Below are 1,563 nucleotides of genomic sequence, written 5' to 3'. Positions count from 1 at the left end.
GCACTACTTGGAGGCCGCGGCGCGAAGTTTACGGGACAGCTGCCCGGGCCAAGCCCGCTATCTCCTGTGAGTGGTGGCGGGCAAGAACGGGCGGCGGGCGGCGAGGGTCCCCTGGCTCATCCGCGTCTCCTTCTCTTACAGCTGGGCCTACTCTGCGGCGCACGGTAGGGAGAACACCCGTCCGCGGTGCTTCGGCTTCTCGCCCCTCTCACCTCTGTTTAGTGCTGCCCTCGGAATAATCTAAAGGAGAAGGCGGATCGATCTGCCCTTCATTTAAAAACAAGACCTAGAGGTTCCTTAAGTTTGGCGAAAAATCGTATTTCCTAAGTGTGTCTTACCTTGCGTTTTGGTGACATTGAGCACCCTGCGCTCTCGCTCGCACTCTGTCTCGCCCCCACCCCCCCTCTTCTCCCCCCCTTCTCCCCTCCTCTCTCTCTCCTTCCCTCTCCCTCCCTCCCCCTCTCCTTTTCTTCCTCCCCTCCCCCCTCCAAGCACGCTCCTCTTTCGTACCGAAACCCTGTCTTCACTGTGCAGGGTTTCACTATGGAGTCTCAGGAGTTTGGGCTGGCCTTTAGCTCACTCTGTAGCCCGACTGGCCTCAACCCGTGGAAATCTCCTGCCTGGGCCTCCCCCGTGCTGGGTTTCCAGGCATGTGCCACCACGCTGGGCCTTGCTTTTTCAAAATAGTTTTTCCACTTGGTTTCCAGGGCCTCTTATGCTAGTAGTTCATCTTTCTCCTTCTGAGCCAGCACCTCTACTTTGCTGGTTCCTCTAAATCCCCAACGTCTAAATACTGACCCTTGGATCGTCTTCGCAGCTACAATTGTTGAGTTTTCACCCAGTCTCATGGCATTTAATACCATATACTAAAGGGTTCGGAATTCCAGGTCAGACCTTGCTTCCAGATTCTTGGCTGATACCAGATAATTACTTGACAGCTTATTTGCCATGTCTGCTAGGTATTTCAAACTCAATTTTATGTCCCAAGCCCGAGTGTTACACCTCTGTTCTTGCCATTTCAGTAAATAATAACCATATCTTTACAGTTCATTATCCCATGCTCTTAATTTAACAACCTTTTCCTTCCCCACCCCAAACCAATACACCAACAAATCTCATTGACTTACTTCTGCAAATTGTATCCACTTTTTTCTACATCTACTGCTCCCACCCTGGTCCAAGCCATCCCAGGCCTTTCTGCTGGATTGCTGCAGGCATTTCTACAGTCAGTGGTATACTGATAGGAACTAAAGCTGGATCATGTCCTTTCTTTGCCATAATGGCTTCCCATTTCATAGTAGAGGTGGGCGACCCAAAAAGAATTATGCCCCTTAGGACAGATCACCTCTGACCTGTTATCAACTCAGCCATACTAAGCACCCTCTGTGCTGTTTCAGGGCCTTTGGAGCTCCCCTGTCCTCTCCCTGGAACTCTTGCCTCACACACAGGCTTTGATTCCATCCTGCAAATGTCACGTGAGGAAGCCTTACTCTAGCCATCCTACTTAAAATTACAGTGTCTCCATCAACTCTCCCTAAATCCTCTTTCTTTTTTTTTTTTTTT

The 1,563-nt window shown here is 50.4% G+C and overlaps 1 protein-coding gene across 1 annotated transcript in view; it reads left to right on the top strand.

The window, feature by feature from the left end:
- Position 1: 1 nt before the first annotated feature.
- Positions 2–1,563, top strand: part of CUNH18orf21 (chromosome unknown C18orf21 homolog) — a gene marked incomplete at its 5' end in the record, with an annotated part of 28,815 nt that continues 27,253 nt past the window's right edge. The window contains 2 exons of the mRNA XM_023713482.1: positions 2–66; positions 142–164. Coding sequence (XP_023569250.1) covers positions 2–66; positions 142–164 — 88 coding nt within the window. The remainder of the gene's footprint in view (positions 67–141; positions 165–1,563) is intronic.

This window comes from Octodon degus, unplaced genomic scaffold (genome assembly GCF_000260255.1).
Source record: "Octodon degus isolate 3935 unplaced genomic scaffold, OctDeg1.0 scaffold00003, whole genome shotgun sequence".
Taxonomy (NCBI): domain Eukaryota; kingdom Metazoa; phylum Chordata; class Mammalia; order Rodentia; family Octodontidae; genus Octodon; species Octodon degus.
The sequence above is the reverse complement of the archived record's forward strand: the minus strand, read 5'-3'. Positions and strand labels throughout refer to the sequence as shown.